Consider the following 18205-nt stretch of genomic DNA (forward strand, 5'->3'; position numbering starts at 1 on the left):
GCTTGGTTTGTAGATTTTTTCCCTGCCTGGGAGCTTTGCAGAGAGGTGTCTCAGGCTGTGGCACAGCAGGGTGGTTGAAGTGGAACAGATAAAAGATCCTAAAAAGTCAGGCTGGAATTTGGAGTTCCCTGGTATTGCAGGAGTACAGAGCAGCTCCTGCTGCTGCAGCAAGATATCCACCCCTTCCATTTCTGGCTCTCGATCTAACATTTCACTTTTGGGCCAGGCTGAAAAATCTTTGCAAAGGCAAGAAACTGCCGCCCTGGGTTAATATCCTTTAATTCTCAGAGCCCTGAGTACTTCTGATGCATTTGTTCACAGATAACAGCCTTCTGTCCTCACTGAGCCTCAATGGTAGTGTTTATAGAGGGGTTGTGGAACATCAAATGTCTTCTGCATGTGGCACTGTGCTTAATGGAGTGCTGAAGGGGGTCTGGCTGAACCACCTCTTCTCTTGGCCACCCGACTCTCCCCCTCCTGATCCCACCCCCCAGGTGCTCTCAGGAGGAGGAGCAGGACTGGCAGGCCTGCAAACTGTAGGGTCTCGTGATTTTTGGTGTTTCCTGTCCTTGGGATGGGTGATTAAAGGCCATAGGAGAAGCACCTCATGGTGGACATGCTGGAGAAGACAAGGAGGTGGGAGATGGGCTGAGTAGGAGCCGAGAGGCAGAACAGAGTCAATGCTTCGCTGGGTCTTGTCAGTTGTGTAGCACCAGGGAAGCTTGCAGTCATTCACAGATGCAACGTGCTTTTATGCCAGCGACTGCTGAGAGGGGACCAGGCAGCTCTGGCACCCGCGGCCTCTCTTGGTTCAGGTGGCTGGAAACTGCATGTACGAAACCGATGCTCTAATTCGGGTGTAATGACTTCCATGTCTTTGCCATCTGGCAGCCGATGGTGCTTGGCATGCCAAGTCCCACGTAAGTGCTAATCATGGGGTTAACAAGCCTGAAATGTCTTCTGAAGTCACTGCTGAAGGCAGCGGTCAGTGCTAGCACAGGGTTGTCCCTGTGCCTCCCTGCAGAGTGCCTAAGGGGGGAGGTAGCAGGTCTCCAGGTGAGAGCATCCTAAGGGATCTGGAGCTGACAGTGCCTTTCCATACAGCCGTGCTGTGTCAGAGCATGTCCCTGCCACTGGGGCTGCACGGTGGTCCCTCCGCACCTGGCTGCTCTGGGCGGCGGTGGGAATCCCACCATCGGTGCTGGGGCAGAGCTGCCCTGCAGAGCAGAGAGCACTCAGTGAGCACCGGCATTCCCAGCTCATACACTGATGGAATAGCAGGCTGCTCTGGAGGAAACATTGACAAGAGTCCAGATTAAACCAATAACAACATCTCAGTGTGCTGGGGATTTTCCATAAACAAGAGGCAAAACAGACTGCAGATTTATCCAATACTTTAATCACCTCTTCTCCGTGCCAAGAGAAAGAAATCTTACAAAAACCTCCACCCAAACCCCCAAAATACAATGCAGACAAGTCCAAACCTTGCAGTTCCCCAAGGAGAAGGCAGGCTATTAAGACAAAAAACTTTTTTATACACAGCAACACAGAACTGAAACCCTGAGACCTGATTAGGTAATTTTAGTCTCTGCTTCCATAGCCCATGGCATCATGAGTCACATATTGGTTTCACCTTGCCCAAGGAGGTGAATAGAGCTGGCAGGAACTGCATCTTTGCGGTGCTCAGAACACTGTGCTCGGGCAGTGGGTCCTGCCGCCTCCTCTGCTGGTGCTGAGGTCCCTGAGCCAGCAGGATGGCTCCAGCAGGCAGGAGAAGGGGAGTGTGGTTGATGGTCCCAGAAACCCTGGCAACCCTGATCCCCTCTCTGGAGCAGGACTCTAGGACCAGCACATCTCCAGCTTGGCATCTTCTAGCATCTCACAAGTGATCAGAGCAGAGCTTGTCTTTCTGCTAGGCTGGGGGTGCCTTGGCTGGCTTTGCCTTAGCTTAGATGAGAGGCTTTCCTTCCCTTCCAGGGAAGGATGAAATGAGTTTCATAGGCTGGAGCAGCCGGAGTCTGTCACCCACACCCCTACAAGCCCTGGATCCCCTTCCAGGCAAGCCTGACCCCAGTCACCCCTCACCCCAGTCACGGCAGTGTCAGTGCACACTTGAGGTACCACCTTACCCTCTTCACACCATTAACAGCATCTCTTGCCAAGGCTTCTTGAAGAGGCATCTTTAGGGGCTCCTAGTTTTGGGAGGAGAGGTGAGGAACTTGTGTTATTTAGACATCTTGTAGCCATCCAGGGCACAACCTGATCTCCTTAAGCTGTCCAGAGCCTCTCCAGTAGACTCATCTGTAAAAGGACACTGAATTATGTGGGCTGGAAAGTCAAAAAGTGCTGCTGTGGTGGTCACAGCTCTCTGAGTGTGCTGCTGGCTATGAATAGCACTAGACATGGCTCGGACAGGAATTCAATCTCTGGAGCGGTCAGGGAAATACCTTCTTGTCATGCCTTCTCACCTGGGAAAAGGCCAGAGACAGTGTCACTTCTGTGTCACCCCCGCCCTGTCCTTCAGCAGCTTGGCTGGGTCTAATCCAGGCTGGTGTTAGACACAGCTTTGTCCCACCACCCTGCTCGTGACAAAGACATCTGGCAGGTCTCTAGGGATAACTCCCTTACCCTGATACGCCCACAGATAGAGATCCCTGGGCTCCTGGTTTCTCCCTCCACTAGCTTCTCTGCAGTCCCTGTGGTAGACAGCCTGATGTGGTCTCTTTTCAAGAGCTTGCTCAGCTGGTCAGAAGGTCACAGTGCTGCATCTGAGGGCCAATGCCCTAAGAAGGGTTCAGCGCCTCCCAGCAGTCTGGGACTTGAGTATGGCTTACGCCTGCCTAAAGGCTTTGCATTGCAGGGGATCTGATGTCTTTGCTCTGCTTGTGAATGGCACATGAGAAGAGGCAAAATCTATCCTCAGGTTTCGATTGCTGGTCTCTGACTTTCTAAAACGAGGCGTTTCACTATGTGGCGGCATGGATGGGGCCACAGAACCAAGCAGCTCAGGCAAATGATGCTGCAGAGCAGCATCCACACATGCTGCGGCTTCATGTTTGGGGTGCTGGGGCTGAGCAGGGGCAGACAGGACATCAGGACCAGTCAGGAGCACAGGTCTTCAGCTTGGCCTTCAAGTAGAGCTGTAAGGGACGTGCTGAGTGTGATGTACTGGCTGACAGATGGACACTGCCCCGCCCAGCCTGCTGAATGAAAGGAGGAAAATGCATTGAAACAAATCAGAAAGTGCCTGGTTGGACCAATGTATCTCATTGTCTTTCTGTCCCGTGCCGAAGGTTCCTCAGAAGACTTCAGCTCAGGCATCCACATAAGAGACAAGTCTCTGAACTGGCCAGCACTCAATGACCAAAGGACTTCAGGAAACCTGGCCCGTGAGTCTGTCCTCTCCATAAGCCCAGCCCGGAGACAGCCGTGCCCTCAGACCATCACTCGCAGAGTGGCAGGCTTGCCACGCTGCTGGGCAGAGCTGCTCCGCTCCCATTAGCTCCCATTAGCTCCTGTCAGCTGCCACCAGTGAGATGCATCAAAGTGGGTGAGGGGGTGGCTGTGGGTGGGAGGAGAAGGGACAGCTGAGTCACCTCTCAGGATGGGTGTGAATGCTCCTGGTCCCTTCAGATATGTCACTGCCGAGATGAGATGCAAGGGCACAAATGCGCAACATCTCTGCTGGGATGAGTCATGAGTTGACTTTTTCAGTGCAGGCAGCAGCTCTTGGTATCACCAGTGCCTCTACAAGACATTTACCAACATCTGGGACCCCTGAGGGCCTCAACAAGGTTCACTCTCTCCTGCTTGCTTTTTTCTCTCTCTCCTGCTGCTGTGTATTTGGTCTCACAGAAAATCAAGGAAGGCCAGCATCCAAGGATGCTGCTGGCTGTGGGGCGAAGGCTCTCAGATCCAGCCCTGGCACATAACAGCTGCTGTATCTGAGGAGGTGACATGCTCCTCATGAGGCCCAGTCCTGGGGCCGAGGACTGGATCACTCCATGCAAACAAAAAGAAATATATTTGCTTCCCATTGAGAAATCGATTTTCATTGGCCTGAAGCGCTCTGCACCCCCTGCCTCTCAAGGCCACCTCTGTGGTCCCAGCCATGGTGGAAAGCGCAACCAGGCTGAAAGTGTCTGCTTGCTGGGGTGTCTTCTTGTCCAGGCATGGCAGCAGGAAAAGTATGCCTTTTGGGATTGGTGGGAAGTTCTTCCCATGCAAGGAATCACTGCAGACCCAGAGCCCTCATGTAGGGTCTTTACCAAAGGTCCCATCTCTTCTTCATCCCTCTTAACCCCCTGAGCATCCCCCCACAACCCTCAGCTCCTGTCCCTAAGCCATGGTCCACTCTGTTGATGTGGCAACTAAATACCCCTCCTTCTGGATGGCCAATGGGTAAGAAGCCAACCTCTCCCCAACTCTGTCATTCACCCCCTGGGTGACCTGGGCTCCTTTGCACTTTTTCTGCTCCCAGACTGGGCACCTCTTCCTTCCTTGCACCCTGCAGTGCTTGGAGCAAAGACTGTGTTCGTACACACTCAGCAGAGCAGAGCCCAGACCACAGTAGTGGTTTCATCGTGACTTCAGTAGGACATGAATCTGGGCTCCTGCCACAAGAAGTAATAGGGCTCTTGGCAGATGTCAGCACTGTGGGGCTTCCAGCCCACTGCAAGGAGGGCTCTCAGTGCACCCACGGGCTCTGCGACCCCTTCCCCACCTGCCAGGGGTCTGTTTGCCTATGCTCAAGGCCAGCCTTGATGTGGGACAACCTTGTAACCTGGGATCAGACTGCTGGACAAACAGATAAGGCATGGGATCAGACTGCTGGACAAACAGATAGGGCATGTGTGGAGCCTTCATGGAGCTTCCCCTGCTTTGCTCGGGACCTGCATTTATGCTTAGAACCTTGCCCTTGATCCTTGCCCTGCAGGTAAGCCTGTGCCCAGCCTTGTACCTGGCTGATTCTCACCTTGCCTTGCTGACTTGGCTTTCTGGCTCCACCTTGGACCTGCCTCAGCACTGCAGACTAGTGTGGGAATCACTGGGCGCAGCCATGAATCTCTGCTCTTGCTCACAAAGCACAGGGCCGTGTCCTGTCACTGAGGATATCCTCCTGCCTCTGCTGTCACCTTAGCTCCTTCCCTTGAGAGGCAGCCCGCTCTTACCCCTCCCTGACAGTTATTATCCCTGCTTTACAGAATGAACATAATATAAAGTATAGGCACATGGCGGCTGCATAAAGTTGCAACAGCTTTTACTTTTCCGTGCCAGCTGAAATGCAACTGCCACTCACCTCCCACCGCTCCGGGGAACTATTCAGAAGAACACAGGGCACGTTGTGGCCCACACTGCATTTACATGTCAAGGTTTCAGAAAGAAATGAGCTCTTCTTCCACATACAGCAGCTGAGAAGCAATTGCTGCCTTTTCTTCTGCAATGGAGGCTTCCACTGTTGTGTTTCTTTCTGCACTAGCATCACGCTGAGGGCACTGCACAGGGTCGTTTTCTGATGCCGGATTGTAACTCGCTAAGCTTCAATGGCCCTACACGGGTCTGAGCTCAGAGGCTTGAGGAGAATTGGGTTTCCTTGATGAGTTCTTGCTGAGACCTGACCTAAGGTACTGTGCTTCTGATTAGGTTTATTCCTATGAATTCAAGCTTGCAGAGATAGCAACAGCAAAGACACAGAGGGAACAACTTCTGTTCAGACTCTGCACCAAGTGCTCCCACCCTGAACTCACCCTTTCCCCTGCCTTCCAAACAAAAAACCAGCACCAGCTCTAGGATGCATGTTTTCCTTGTTGATCATGAAAGCACAGATTTGCCTTCCTCACTCTTGAAGGAAGGGGTCGGGTGCCTGAGCAACCCCCAGGCATGATAAACATGGACCAATTGGACTCGGACTTTTCTGGAGGATGCATTAGCTGAATCCACTGACTCAGACAGGAGTAACTACTGGAGAAAAGGGAGCACGTGCATGTGATCAGTGATCCCTCAAAATCTGTAAGCTTATGTCATTGGGTCCTTGGTCCATTAAAATGTCCTTCCCAAAAGACTCTGAGCCTGGCCTGAACTCCACAGTGTGTCTCCAGTGCCATTTTTAGTTCTCTTGTGTATTCATCATGTTAGCACTCAGGATGAACAGCTTAATGCTTGGTGCAATAGCTTTGGATGGTTCATCCTTCACCGACATCTGTTCTCCACACTCTCCCTAACAGCTTGAGGGGGACGGTGAGTTTTCGTGGTAGCACATGGCTGTGCAGAGAAATCCACATCCAGGGATGTGCTGGGTGTGATGGTGGGAAATCTCTGAAGCTCTCCCGAAGCACAGTGCCCCCATCCCATTGTGACATCCCTCTCAAATATCTCAGAGCTTAGGCTGAGCGGGATATCCAAACGTGAACACTAGGAGTAACCTTTATTTGAGACTATATTCCTGTCCCAGCCTGCTCTCCCCATCTTGCACACTTTGCTGGGACACTGTCTCCTGCAACCAGAATCCCATCTGCCAGAGGAGGCACCCCAGTGGCACCTGGGGTGAAGCTGCGGGATGGAGCTGCTCTCATGTTTCCAATCCTCTCAGGAAATGAACACACACCTTAAAATATTTGGGTATGTTTAATAGTATAAAAGGTGTCAGCAGCTGTGCAGGATGTAAGAGCCAGAAAGGTATGAAACTTCACTAGTGAACCCTACGGTGGGGCCTACAACATCTGCAGGGCCCTCTGTCCTCCTCCTTCTCTTCCCACCCTGCTGAGCCTTTGCTGGCAGAGCAGGTCATGTTGGCATCTCCCTTATAGCTCCGCAGGTATGGCTGCTCACTGGTGGTTCTGCCTGTCCTTCCGTTTCACCTCCACAGAGATGTCTGTGAGGTCTTGGATAAAATGCTGAATCTAGGGTGGGGAAGAGAGATGGCAGAGCTCAGAGCAGGGATGGGAACAGGAGGCAGAGGGGACCTTGTTGGCCCTTTCGGAGGGCAAATTTCACCAACCAAACTGAGCAGGAGGATAAAGCATTTGCCTTGCTGGATCCACACCACCAGAATGGGCTTTTGTGGGTGAGTGTGAGTTCAGGACAAGAGTGAATGAAACCAAACCTTAGCCAGGGGTTGATCTGCATCCCCTGCATCCCCAGCCCCAGGCTGCCTGGCTCCCACTCCTTCTGCCCCCACAGGGGCGCACACCCTGCTCCCCCTCCTCGGACAAGACAGGTTTGCCTGGTGTCCTTTGCCCATTCCCTGTGCCCAAGAGAGAGCCCAGGTGAAAAGGAAGGTCTCTGTTGGGCACACTGATTTCTCTGGTCTCTCCCCTCCCTTTGGGCAGCTGAGGGTCATTCCTGCTCCTCTTTTTGGGCAGGGAGAAGGGGTCTGGCTTGGCTCTACCATGCGCAGCTGTCTGTGGCTGTCATCCACTGGCACGTTCAGGTTTGCCTTCAGCTGCATGCTTGCACGCTGGAAGAGGTTGAGGATGGCCATCTTGATGGTTCCCAGCTTCAGGGTTTTCTTGGCGGTCGTGTTCTGGATGTTGGCCCAGTGAGTCTCCTGAGAGGAGAGGAAACATGCAGCATGGGGACATGCCCCAGCAAAGATGCTGCTTCAGCACTGGAGACCCTGGCCTGGGGAGCCTAACTTCCACACTCATCTGTTCTGCTAGGAAGAACCTGTCCTTGCCCAGGGCTGTGCTGGAGGTGGTTCAGCTTGGTGTGGTGGAAGCAGATCCAGGAACCACCACAGCAGCTCCTCATGCCTGGAACCTCCCCATCTCTCTGCCAGCTCCTGCAGTCCTCACTCTGGCGGGTCCTCCCCATTTGCACTCCCACAGCAGGGCTGGCTGATACCCTGGGAGCAGCACATCCCACTGCCACCCTCCCAGGCCAGGTCCTTTCTATCTTCGCCTGATGGGACCCAACTCCTGGAGCCTGGAGTATCCAACAGGGGAATTTGGCAAGGCCCCCTCAGGGTGATGCAAAGGGAGCAGAGGCCATCAGAGCTGAGGGCATTTCTGTGCACTGAGCACTGGCTACACGCTCTCGTGCCTCGTTACAGCCCAGTTTACCACCAGTCTGGCCACTTTTGGACTGGTAAGGAGGGAGAGGAAGGGGTGAGCCCTGGTGGGCAGATGCTGTGCAAAGGATGAGAACAAATAGTAAAAATCAGCAAAACCAACTTCACTCTGAGGCCTGAGCCAGGAACAGTGGAGAACATGGACATGCCACACTGAAGCCCCATTACAGGGATGATGCTGCAAGGAATGGTGAATGAAAATGAGGATGACTGGGCTAGACAAGTCCAACAGGCACGTGGTGGAGTTTGCTTGGGTTTTATGCCAGGGCAAACCTCCCCAAAGCCTGGTTAGCTGATCGCTTTTGACTATGAGTTCAAGCAAGAAGTGAAGGATCACAATGGCTTTGTGAGGGTCTTGTTTTAACCCCGATGCAACCTGCTCCAGGCATGGTCCGTCATTCTTCATTCTACAACCCCTTGGAGGAATGAAATTAGGCATCTCCTCCAATCAAAAAGGCTGCTACTGGCCCTTGCCATGACCCCATGGCTTAGGGATGCTCCATCAGCTGGTCTTGACACAGCCAGGCCTTGGAGATCTTCCCCTGCCCGCCCCACGTTTCCTCACCCAGAGGAGGATGTCACTTTGAGCCTGGTCAAAGCGTAGTTGGAGCTGCACCAGCTCATTTTGGTACTGCAGGATCTCAGCTTCTTTCTCTACCATGTACTGGTCCAGGAGAACCTTGGCTTGCTCAGACATTTCCTTGTGGTCCCGTTGTGACTGCAGCAGGTCCTTGTGCATCCTCACCAGCGTCTTGTAGCGCCAAATGACTTCCTGGATCTCCTCAAACTGCAGTACAGGGTTCCTGGTGTTAGTAATTCCCCTCCCCTCCCCCTCATCATGATCTCAAGGCTTGTGCTGTTTGGCCCCTGCCCTGACCAGGGGCAATACCTCCCCCAGCTGAAAGAACTTCCCTTCTTGACGAGACTATTGCCCCAGCTGGTTTGTGAGCATCACCACATTCCCTGTATGATGGCGTCCCGCTGTGCCAGTCCCAGAGCTGTCACTGCCGTAAGTAAGGGGAGATATTGCAGCCAGGTAAGCAGTGCTCTGATGAAACACAAAGCTCAACTGCAACTGCCAGCACCGAGTCACCTGGACATGGGAGGGGGGCAGCTGGGACTGCAGGAGTATGAGCAATGCATGGAGTGATGGCTGTGCGTCCTTGAGAGAGGGCACAGCTTTTTTTGACAACTGCCTGGGTTCCCATTCCTGGGAATATTTTCAGTTCTCCCAAACCATCAGCGTGACATGAAACAGTGACACAAAGGGGTACACATTCCCCTCAGCCTTGTGCTTTCCCCCCTTCTAACAGGTCTCTCTTGGTTTTCTCAAGCCTTCACCTCTTGCCCTGATTCTCCTCCCCTAACTCTTGTCCTTGTGGCTCGCCTTGGTTACAGGGAATTTCTTCCCATCCCATCTGAGGTCTCTGAGTTTGACCAAGTTTTCTGATTTCCCTGGACTTGCCTTATCTCCTCTAGGTTTAACACCCATGTAAAGCCCTCCCCAAGGCTCTATGATCTGTCTCTCTCATGTCCAAACTCACCTGTGAGATCTTTACCACATCCTCCAGGTATTTGTTGAAGATGGAATACTTCTGCACTTTGTTGCAGAGTTTCTGGTGCTTATTTCTCAGGGCTTCCAGTTCCCTTTTAGCTCTCAAGAGCTCACTTTCCTTTTGCATCTTCCTCTCTCTCTCTTTGCTGGCTTTCTTCAGAGCTTGGATTCGCATATTATCATTTTCCTGGTGGTGTTTCCCCCACCAACACACACACACACATGCACACACACACACAGAGGGAAAAGAAGGCAAGGGAAGATGGAGCTGGGTCACTCAATGGCACTGGGAGGAGATACCTTCACAGAGAAGAGACCAGTACTAGAGCACCCCTGGGAGCATTTTCACTCCCTGTTTAACAGGGCCCTTGCTCTTGCATTGACCCTTTGATCTCAGAGACAGGCACCCAGGATGGCAGTCTGATTTTCAGACCTACTTGTACCTGGTCCTGGAAGACACCAGGGTGTCAACAGTGGGGACAGGCCGAGACCCTTTCTGTGGGACGTTTGGGGCCCTCAGGAGATCACACTGGTAGGTGACAGGCCCTACCAGGGCTTTCCACATCTGCGGTACAAAACCCTGTGCCCTGCCCGTCCTGGTCCTCACACCTCCAGGCTCAAGGGAGGCTTGGACAGAAGTGGCCCAAGACCATCTCCCCAGGGGAGGGGAGGAGGTGGTGGTGTGGCTCGGGGTCATGTCAGCCAAGCTGATCAGGGGCAGGTGTACCTTTAAAGTACTCCCAGATTTCTCCATGTAGGTTTTCAGCTGAGCCTCCTTGGCGTGGAGGTCCCTCCAGCGGCAGGTTACGACTTTCATCCTCTCCCTGAAGGCCTGGCAGCACCAGGGAGAGTGTGACATGGCTGCCCACACCCAGAGCCAGTCACCTGCCCACAGCCGCCCTCCAAACCACCACAAGCCCTCCCAACCATGCCCCAGCACCCTCCCGTCTTTCTCACCTCTTCCTTCTCCTCCAGAGCTTTTTGCATCAGTTGGGCTTGTTTCTTCTTCTCCTGGAGGCGAATAAATGGAGACAGGGAGTCCTCCTCTGTCAGTCTGAGTTTTCTGCCACAGAAGTTTTCCTCGAGGTTACACACTGGGTCCCGTGCCTTGGCAGGGTGTTGGATTGCTCTGCCCCGTCACCCCACAGCGACTGTGTTCCCAGCCCTGGGTGGGGTGACGGGGCACAGCAACCCAACACTGTCTCAGATCCCATCTGACATCATGGCATCCCAACCCTCCCCAGTGGGGATCCCACTGACAGAGCAAGGGTGTTTTACAGGGAGGAACAGGGCTGCGGAAGGGAGGTACAAGAAGAGACTGAAGTGGTAGATGCAAGGGATGGGAGTTTGCCATGATGGGGGAAGGAGGAGACAGGAGAAGAGGGTGAAGGGATGGAGGCAGGTGGAGAAGTCCCCTCACCTGAGCAAGGACAGGAGGTTCTGCCTGTACTGCATGCAGAAATAGGCTAACAGGTCTTCATCACCCATGGTGGCCATTGCTCCAGCCACCAGCAGGACCCGGACAGCCCAGGTCCTCCTGGCACTGCTCCTCTTCTAGGTCAGCCCAGGGGCTGCCCTGCAAGCCTGAGGCCTTGGTGGTGCGTGGGAGAGGCAGCTGGGCAGGGGGTGAGCCCTGGGTGCCTCTGGCCTTCGCTTTCCCAGGACCTTCCTTGCCCGAGTCATGCCTGTGGCCACCAGCTGTTGGTGGCCAGTTGGCGTGGAACAGTTGCCGGGGGCCGTTGAAAGATGCTCTGGCAGTTACTTGACAACTGAAGCAGGGTGATGGTCCCACGCTGGTGATGGGGACTGACCACTGTGTCCAGGACCAGGACCCTTCAGCACTAAAGGAAAGATGAACAAACGCAGATTTCTCTCCCTTCACCTCATTTTCTCCAGTTCTTCATCTGTTAAAAATCAGCCCCTGTGTCCTGTGACGTCTGCTGTCTTGGGCAGGTATTTCAGCTCCCCGACATCCACATCCCAGTCTCAGAGCTCAGGGCAGGAGCTTGCTCCTTCTCTCTCAAAACACCAGATAGGAAGGCAGTTAAACTGAGGCACATCCCCAGGGATGTTTGATCCCTGTACCGCCCATGGTTCCCTCTCTGTCTGGGGCTGAGCTCTACCATTTGCTAAAAATGAACTGATTTTTTAAAAGTTTGTTTTATTTTTTCTCCAGAACGAGCCATTTGAAAAAGGTCCGTTGCCCAAAATAAAGGGGTGGTGTTCAGGGGCCAGGTGGGGGAAAACCTACAGATGATGGTGTCCTTGGGATCTGCTCCTTCCACAGGAGGTTTCACCCTCTGATGTTTGCTTCTGTCAGCGTCTGGCTTCCTCGCTGGCTTAACATACGGGAGAATTTCTGTGAGCTACTGAAGCTGAAACACCCCTGGCTTGGTGGAAAAGGGTATGAGTCTCTGGGGGGAAAATCTTCATGTCTGTTACAACCCTGTCTTGCATCAGGGAAATTGTTTTCCAGCAAATGTCACCCCTTGCTCATTATAAACCAGCAGGAGCTGGGAAAAGTCTGCCAGATCTGTCTGGCACTTTAAACCGCAAGAAGATGTACGGCCCAGGAAGGGACCGTTTGTTATAAGAGAGGTGCTCCATTTAGAGACGAATGACCCAAGGAAAAGCACTGAATACACCTGGATTTTTTTACTGAGGTTCAAATCAGTCCCATCAGTGACAGGCGACTTCCCCTCTGTCCATCCCGAGGTCATCATGGGGCTGTTCCCATCCCGACAGGTCAGGCAGATTAAACCTGGTTTTCCGGAGCAGTTTCTGGACCTTGGCAGGGGCAAGTCTTGCCTGGGAGTGGGACAAGTCTTACCTGGGAGCGGGGCTTATGCCTGCCTGCGAGGTGAGGGGGCTCAGCCCTTCAGCAGGCAGGGATCCTCTCTGGAACAGCCCTGCCCACCCTTGCATCCCCTGGGCTGGAGGGGCTGCTGGTCCCCAGCAGAGCACAGGAATCCACCAGGCGAGCAATGAGGAAGGTCTCGGCAAGTCTGAATTTCAAGTACTTGCTGCAGAGCCAGGAGTTGGGGCAGAGTCTGTGTGGGAAGCGATAGTGGCCTGCTCTTTCACACACGCAGAGCTGCGGAGCCGTGTGTGTCCTTGTCCTCCAGTGGCTGAACTGTGCTGTCTGCAACTAAAACCAACCCTACGGTTTTGGGGAGATAAGTCTGAGGCAGGTGCTGGGCACCAGGTTCAGCGCTTCAAGCAGTTAAAGTTCATTATCGTTATGAATAATTGGAGACAGACATTTCCAAGGGGAAGCACCGGCTGACTTTCCAGTCTGACTGAGAATTCCCCGTTATATGACATTTTGTCACACAAATGACAGACGGGCTCCAGGGAGCAAGTGATGTCACCAGTCACCTTTCTGCTTGTTAGGCACGTATAACACCGCAGGGCTGCCCCTGCCCCTTTGGCTTCACGGTATTTCATTGCTCCTGAGGAGGTGCTGCCCTTCCGCAGCAAGGATAGAAAGCGCAGCCCGTAATGAAATCCCTGGGGTTTTACCTTCCCCCCTAGACAGCTGTAGGATTCTCGCTTTCCATGCTGAACGCTCTGAGCAAAGCTACTGCTGCCTGCAGGTTTATGAATGAAGGAGAAGTCACCACCAGGTTTTATTCTTACTGATCAGTAGAAGTTGTGGCAGAGTCCAAGGAAGGTCAATCAAACCTTGTGTTGGGTCGATGGTTGGACTTGATGATCCTAGTGGTCTTTTCCAACCTTCATGATTCTATGATTCTAAGTGGAGGAGGGCTCCGGGGAGTTTTGGGGATCTCCAAGTACTCTTGTGCCCAGGGAAAGCCCCTTCCTCTGCATCCTTTTCGCCACGTGTTGGCAGCGGGGAGCTGCAGTGCCCACTGCCTTAGCACAGCAGAGCCAAGCTCAAATCGCTTGTGTTACTCTCAGCCTTTCTTGTGTAACATCCCACAGACCAGCCACCACCAGCGTTATCTCATGGATTCCCTCTGCTCCTGCCTCCACCCCCCCTGTTTTGGCAGACAGCAGAGCTGCTTGGATTGGAGATCTTTGTGTCCCCCATCTGTACAGCACCTTGTGACATTCACTCTCACCACAATGCCATAACGACCAGCAAAAAATACTTGCAACGCAGAAAACATGTCTCATGCCATTGTCTGAGGCCAGGAGTTCCCAAAACTTTATTCAGGGGGGGTTACTTTCTGTGTGAGACAGCTGGATGAGGACAGGACTGTAAGTCCAGAAGACGTTGTGTGAAATGCCCTGTCATTACCAGGGTACCAGTGACATCTACCAGGGTGCTGGGAAGGTGCTCTGGAGAGCAGCTCCCATGGACTGACCTCGAAGGGTTTCCCATGTGGCACAGGGGGCTGAACCTCTCCTGGGACATCCCCAGGAGAAGCCTGGACAGGGTGGCTGGGTCTGTCTGGGTACGTTACTGGGGATCCCTGGCCTGCCATTGTTTTCTGAGCTCAACCGCATTTGCACTGATGAAGCTTGTATGTGCGCAAGGATTTCTGTGCTGGTCCCCAGCATGGCTGAGCTAGGGTATCAGTCACGGGTCACCCCTGACAATGTATCTCTGGGCTTTTCCATGTTTTCAAGAACAATCCCTTTCATGTATTTCCCAACAGTCATCTCCAGCACACCCAGGCTCGGATGGAGCCCTTCGCGCTTGCATTGCCCAGCCACAGCTCTGCCCAGAACTGCTGTCTGCTCTGGAGAGCACACTCAGCTCCAATGTCTGTATCAGAAAGGTTAGTAAGGAATCAAAAGGGGAACAAGTGCCAAACAGCCACTATCCTGGGGACTTAGGGAGAACCTAAGCTAGGAAAGGTGATCTCAGCTCTTGTGGTTGGAGGGGAGGAGGAGAAGAAAGCAATGCTTGGAAGAGGAAGGTCTGGGAAGGAGGGAGAGGAAATGCTGTGATGGATGGAGAGGGAAAGACTTAGGTGACCAAGTGGGTCTGAAAATACACCTTGTGTGTATTTTCCCCTGAAGGTGAAAACACTGCTGGCTTGCCTAGCAGGTACCCACCGTGCAGCACCAAGGTGCTCTGGGCATCCGCACCGACTCCCTTCTCTATCTTGTGGCACCCTCGTCTCTGCAGGATGGGCAAAGCCGGCCCATGAATCACCCAAACCCCTGTGCTCTCCTGGCTCTTGCCTACTCCGAAACCAAAATTCCCCGTCAGCAGACCTGCTTCCCAGAGGCCTGGACCCTCCTGGGCTGGCATCTGGTGGATGGGAAACGCTGAGCTGGGATCGATCCTCTGCCCAGCTGGAGGGAAGCCGAGCAGGGTGAGATCAGACCCTGCGTTTCACAGCGATGATGAAAGTGCTTGCAGACACCCTTTTTTTTTTTTTTTTTAATGTTCCTTATCACCGTTTGCTGTTTTTATCCTCACATTGAGGTTTTATCTTTGACAAACATTTTCCTCCTCAATACACTATGCATTAAAAAAGAGTTTCTTCCTATTATGCTCTCCATAGCAACTGCATCAGCTTGCCATGAATAAATTACCTCTGACTTGACATCCCTTATTAGAATATAGAAAATGCCATTTCTGAGTCATAGCTACCCAGGAGAAACCTTTTCTATTCATCCCTTAGGTACATCCCCCACCTTTTTACTCTTTGAAGGAAACTGCTTTTTTTTTTCCCTCTTTTAAATCTCCTCTGCTCTTGAAGACCCTGGAGTTGAAGGCTGATGGAAAGCTCACAGACTCTCCCTCCTGGCTTTCAGAAGCTCCCAGCGCAGTACAAAACACCTTTGGTGATAACCAGTTCCTCTAAATCACATTGGGCTTTGTACTGGGATGATTTTGAATAGCCAAATCTCTTCCCAGCATCTTTCCCCAGCTCTTAAGTCCCCAGGGGACAGGCTTAAGGGAGAAGATGAGCTCCTATCCAGGGAGAACACGGTGCTGCGTCTTAGTTGGCACAGACAGCGTGGGGATGTTCATACACAGGATGTTCATTGAGTGCCCAGGGCTTTTTGGAGTTGAGGAGCAGTTCCCATGTGGAACCAGGACTGTCTGGAGCTGAGGAAAGGTCCCTGCCCCACTGCAGGGGTCTGTCCAGCCTGAGATACATCCCGGTTTGCCAAAGCACTCGAATTTTCTCTGGGACAGTGTGGCCATGGCCCAGGAGAGGGAGCACTTATTAAACAAGTGTGCAGTCCTGCCCTGTTTCCTTGCCCTGGGATAACTCCAGGCAGCCTTTCTGGTGGTGGGTCTGGCCCTTCTGCACAGCATATCCTTCCTCTGCCCTGTTCCTAGCCCCGCCTGCCCCGTCGATGTGAATGCAGTTGATGCTGATGGCAATGCAGGATGAATGTGCTGATGTGTAAGGGGGAAGGGGTGAGGGACCCTGAGTCACTGCTCGGTGCCCTCCACCCCACTCTGCTCCCCTGTTACCTTCCCTCTGAATCATCTGGCACAGCTGGATTTTGGCTTAATCCCCAGAAAGCCAAGGCTGTCGGAGATGCCCATCTCCTCTGAGAACCTCAGTGCCTCTTGGCCAGGTGGGTTCTGCTCTGTGGAGCAGATGTTTTCCCTCTCCTGGGGTTCCCTGACATGGATTTCGCCCAACATCTGTACCTGCACCCCAATCCAAAGGGCAGCTCAGGGTGCACCTCCCACATTGTGGCTTGGGGCAGGAGGAGGCTCAGTCTTGGAGGCTGATGCAAGAAGCAGAAGGAGCTAAGAAGTGGTTTCCAAACACCAGACTCCCCACCTATTTGCAAACTAGCACACCCTTAAATGCACTTAGTCATTTCCAGGCACCTGAGAGACCGCATGGGCTAATGGGAAAGCACAGGGCAGCTCGGATCTGCTGCCAGAGAGCTGTGTGGCCACAGGAAAACCCTGCCTGCCTCTGCCTCTGCCATTCGGGTCAAAGCGAACTTTCTTGCCATGCAGCCTCTGCTTTCAGTGTTAGCCCTGGCCCAGACCTGCCCTTGGGGCTCCTGCAGGGCAGCCACCGCCTATTGCTTTCTCCAAGTCCAGGTGACACGCTGAAGATGAGAACGAGTTGGGGGCACCCAACTTAACAGCATGGTGGTGTCATTTCAGGAAATTTCCCTGATATGTGAAGGTTTCACTGTTAGTCACTGTGTGTTTATATAGGGACTTCTAAAGCCTGACCTCCTGGAGTCATGGGATCTTGTAAGGCTCTTTAATCCCCATTAAACAGAGGTTTCCAGTTAAAGAACAACCCCCTGAAAACTCATAACCCCAAAGGCAAGCGCATAGGTAGTCAGGATGCAGTACTCTGTGTTCGAATTTTTGCCTAGTTTTTCTGTTCTGTAAGACGTGAGTCCCACAAGCTCAGGGGTTAGCCACCCCCAACTGCGGTGGTTACACCATCAGTTTTGCGGTGCCTCCTGAAATCCCACTTCACTGTAGGCTTTGAGCAGAGCTGCCTGCTCTTCCCGCCTATGTCCGTGGGAGAGCTTGGTTTTGGCTTCCCTGGCTGCCACGGCGGGTTGCTGTGTGCATCAGGCTCCACTGTCAGGGCAGTAACTTGTCCAGTTTCTTCCTTGCAATAAGTTATCTCTGTTCTCACTTAGCTGGGTTGCAAAAAGGGAATAGACTGGTGAGCCCTCTAATGAAAGAGGTGTGTAGGCTTAATTGGAAAGAGTTATTCCACACCTCCCTGCCATCCCTGGCGCTTCAGCTGCTTGTTCCCATGCTGGTGTGGTTCAGCCTGTTTAGAAGAAGGGTGCCTGTGCATGGCAGTGAAGCAAGGAGATAGTGAGTATGTGCTGCCAGCTCTCAGTGAAGAGAACAGCAGCTGGGATATTTGGGTGAATAAGAGAAAAAGGGAACACTCCTTCTGACTGGAGAAGATCAATTCAACACAGGTATCCAGGGATGTTTCCATTTAAGACCTCATTTGTTCAGCAAATATTTATAGCAAGTAAAAGAGATCAAAAAGGACAGTTTGCTCTTTCATGCACAGAGTGGTCCGTGAATCAAAAAAGGGTGATGCAGCAGGAATAAGAAGCAAACTATGACTCAGTGTCCAGACATCCCCATGGCAGCAGCAATCACTGGACCGTGTTACAATGGGCTGCGCAAGGGGGGGGATGAAATAGCTGGAGGAGGAGGGGTGGGTCTGCTTCCTGCCTTCAGATGCTGCCTATTCTCCAGCTTTGAGAGCTGGTCCCCAGGCCCACACATCTGGACACAAAAGAAAAGCAGCAGCAGACATTTATTTGTCTCAGGAATCATTTGCTGCTCCTATTTTACAGCCTAAACTGCTCAAAAAATGCATTCCCACCAGACGATAGTGAAGGCTCACAGGTCTGCCCCAAAGCAGGTGCAACTACCCCTTCCCAAGGGTTTCAGTTCGTGTTGGGATCTGGATTGTGCCTGCAAAGAGCACATTTAGGGCTCATTATCCTAATTCATGGTAGACATCTTGAATGGAGACGTCTCCATGGGTTAGGCATCCCAAACTGCCATTGTAGCTGGTGAGAGGGATAAGCACACCCAGGGCACAACATATCTGATCCCTTAAGGCTGAATGAACTTCTGGAAGCTCCTGCTTCTCTCCATGGACTATCCAGGGCATCTGCCATGGCCA

The 18205-nt window shown here is 52.7% G+C and overlaps 1 protein-coding gene across 1 annotated transcript in view; it reads right to left on the reverse strand.

The window, feature by feature from the left end:
- Nucleotides 1-6824: 6824 nt before the first annotated feature.
- CCDC42 (coiled-coil domain containing 42) overlaps nucleotides 6825-18205 on the reverse strand; it is a 50297-nt gene continuing 38916 nt past the window's right edge. Inside the window, exons 3-9 of the mRNA XM_064467432.1 lie at nucleotides 11044-11177; nucleotides 10581-10686; nucleotides 10351-10455; nucleotides 9613-9810; nucleotides 8634-8855; nucleotides 7388-7546; nucleotides 6825-6899 (exon numbers count right to left, since the gene is read on the reverse strand). Of these exons, the coding sequence (XP_064323502.1) occupies nucleotides 6825-6899; nucleotides 7388-7546; nucleotides 8634-8855; nucleotides 9613-9810; nucleotides 10351-10455; nucleotides 10581-10686; nucleotides 11044-11177 (999 nt within the window). The remainder of the gene's footprint in view (nucleotides 6900-7387; nucleotides 7547-8633; nucleotides 8856-9612; nucleotides 9811-10350; nucleotides 10456-10580; nucleotides 10687-11043; nucleotides 11178-18205) is intronic.

The sequence above is a fragment of the Phalacrocorax carbo genome, chromosome 16, assembly GCF_963921805.1.
Source record: "Phalacrocorax carbo chromosome 16, bPhaCar2.1, whole genome shotgun sequence".
In the NCBI taxonomy this organism is placed as follows: Eukaryota; Metazoa; Chordata; class Aves; order Suliformes; family Phalacrocoracidae; genus Phalacrocorax; species Phalacrocorax carbo.